At 48.4% G+C, this 2,500-nt stretch overlaps 1 protein-coding gene across 1 annotated transcript in view; it reads right to left on the reverse strand.

Annotated features, from left to right (window-relative positions):
* Positions 1–2,500, reverse strand: part of LOC111646090 (regulator of G protein signaling 3-like) — an 18,443-nt gene that overhangs the window by 11,722 nt on the left and 4,221 nt on the right. Inside the window, exon 11 of the mRNA XM_087170845.1 lies at positions 2,004–2,191. Coding sequence (XP_087026971.1) covers positions 2,004–2,191 — 188 coding nt within the window. The remainder of the gene's footprint in view (positions 1–2,003; positions 2,192–2,500) is intronic.

The raw sequence follows: 2,500 nt of genomic DNA on the forward strand, positions 1-2,500 counted from the left end.
GGGGGGGGGGCTGTTTAAACAGGACACAGACTCTGTGTTTGTGTTTCTCTGCAGGATCGGTCCTGACTATTCCATCAGACCATGTTTACTGTCCTGGCCCTCGTTCAGAATTCTGGTCCTGGTTGGTCCTCCTCAGCCAGTCTGGTCTGATCTGGTCTTGGACCTGACCCTCATTTTTCAGTGACGTTTATTTGAAATCATGAAGCTTCATGTAAAATGTTGTGAAAGGTTGTTAAAAACTGGTTTTAGCCACACCCACTCATTTCTGATCAGGAAGTAAGTCTACGTCCCTCTCTCATGGCTGCACAGGAAGTAGACACATCCCATCATTGACAGAACCAAGACAGAACCAAAGCAGAACTGAATCAGTCCAGTTTAACATGGTGAAAATCACATGAACATGGAGACGAGCTGAAGAGCCTATGTTTTTGTTTAACATAGAGACACACACACACAACACACACACAGGAAACTCTGGAGGCTTTGCCTGGAAATGACAAACAGGCAGCAGTGACATCACATGGTGCAGCCAATCAGACAAGCCTCTTGTTTCCTGCTGATTTGTTTCCATATTAACTGTGTGTGTGTGTGTGTGTGTGTGTGTGTGTGTGTGTGTGTGTGTGTGTGTGTGTGTGTGTGTGTGTGAATCTCAGCAGAAACCTTGACAGCCTGTCACACCAGACTCCAAAAAAATTGTTAATTCTAACTCAACCTGGATGTGACTCAAACAATCAGGACCAGCTTTGATTTAATGATCCAACAGTTTTGAGGTTAAATATGACACAAACACACACACACTCACACACACCTGAGGCAGGTTCTGTCCAATGCAGACTCGACACAGTCGGTGGATGGTGTGCATGACCACAGATCTGATCCTCCTGCAGGGCAACACCAGGACCAGGACCAGGACCAGGGTCTGACACGCTTACCGGTTTAAAACAGGTCCAGAATCCACGTCCAACCAAGGTCGAGATATCACAAAAAACAGAACCAGATATAATCCAAGTCCAGAATCAGGAACAGGTTGGAACCAAGTCCAGATTTATAGGACCAGACCCAAGTCTGATCTGATCCACACGGATCAAACCAGATGTTCAGACCTCAGAAGCGTCAGGAAACCAGGTCAGAGAAATACCAAAAGAAATTACAAAGATTCACAGAACAGGGACCAGGTCTGACCCAGGTCCAGCTGGTTCAGGTGGACTACTGTGTGTGAGTTTTCATCCTAATCTGGATGTGGAGAATAGAGTGTGTGTGTGTGTGTGTGTGTGTGTGTGTGTGTGTGTGTGTGTGTGGGAACCTACAGACTGAAGAATAGCAGGAAACACACACACACAAAAACACTGGATGTATCCGTGTGATAAGACACACACTTCCTGAACACACACACACACACACACACACACACACACAAAAACACTGGATGTATCCACGTGATAAGACACGCACTTCCTGAACACACACACACACACACACACACACACACACACACACACACTTCCCCCCCGTGTGAATGTTTTTACTGTTTCATACTGTGTCTCTGAAGTTGCACTAGCAGCCCTGATCTGTAGACCTGGACCTGTCACCTGTTTGTTGCCTGGTGCGTCACTCAGAGAGATTCAGCCAATCAGAAGACATCTCTCCTCTGATTGGCTGACCAGCTTGGAGCTGTGAGTTGTCCAGCTAATTAAACTCCACTTCTGCGGTCACCATGGTAACGAATACAACGCAGTCATCATGTGACCACAGATCGTCACGTGTGCCTGCAGAGCTGTGTGTGTATTTGTCATATACTGTGAAGCATCTTCCCTCTATAATTCATCACATGTGAATCTTTGATGAAGCTTTAAAGAGAAACACATTCACATCTCATCTGTGTTAAAGTTCAGTACAGCTGTTCAAAAACTGCTGGAGTCCTGAGTCTGGGTGAGTCGGTGTGGGACCAGGTCCTGGTCCAACCTATGTCCTATGTGTGTTTGTGTCATGTGACCTGGACTCACCGTTGGTCTCTGGGAGCTGCTGCCATCTCTGGACACTCGCTGGGTGGTGCTGGTTGGACCAAGGCTGAGGGGGTGCCAGGAGGTCCGGTTCTGGCTGGTCCGGTCTTTGAGTCCAGCAGTGGAGGCGGTGGAGGTGACGGTGTTCAGGTCAGTATCTGGGGCGGAGTCTGGGGTCCTCCTGAGGTCTGCTGCGAGCAGAGAACCACCATCATCATCATCATCATCCCAAGACCAGACCACATTCCTCCAGAACATCCTGTCCTCAGACTGAACCAGGAGGGACCGGACAAGACCAGACCAGTCCAGACCAGATCAGACCAGACTAAGAGACGGTGATTCTGTATCAGATCCTACAGGTCCCTGACTCTGAGAGACCCGGGTCCAGACTGACCCCCCGAGTCAGACACCTTCAGAAAACAAACAGTGTCGTGGTCTCGGCAGAAAGTGGATCAGGGTCCATTCAGGATCTGAACCAGACTGTGTTCTCTGTACATGAG

Source organism: Seriola lalandi, unplaced genomic scaffold (genome assembly GCF_002814215.2).
Source record: "Seriola lalandi dorsalis isolate HSWRI2012SDOR001 ecotype SW California unplaced genomic scaffold, Sedor1 jcf7180002054964, whole genome shotgun sequence".
Taxonomy (NCBI): Eukaryota; Metazoa; Chordata; class Actinopteri; order Carangiformes; family Carangidae; genus Seriola; species Seriola lalandi.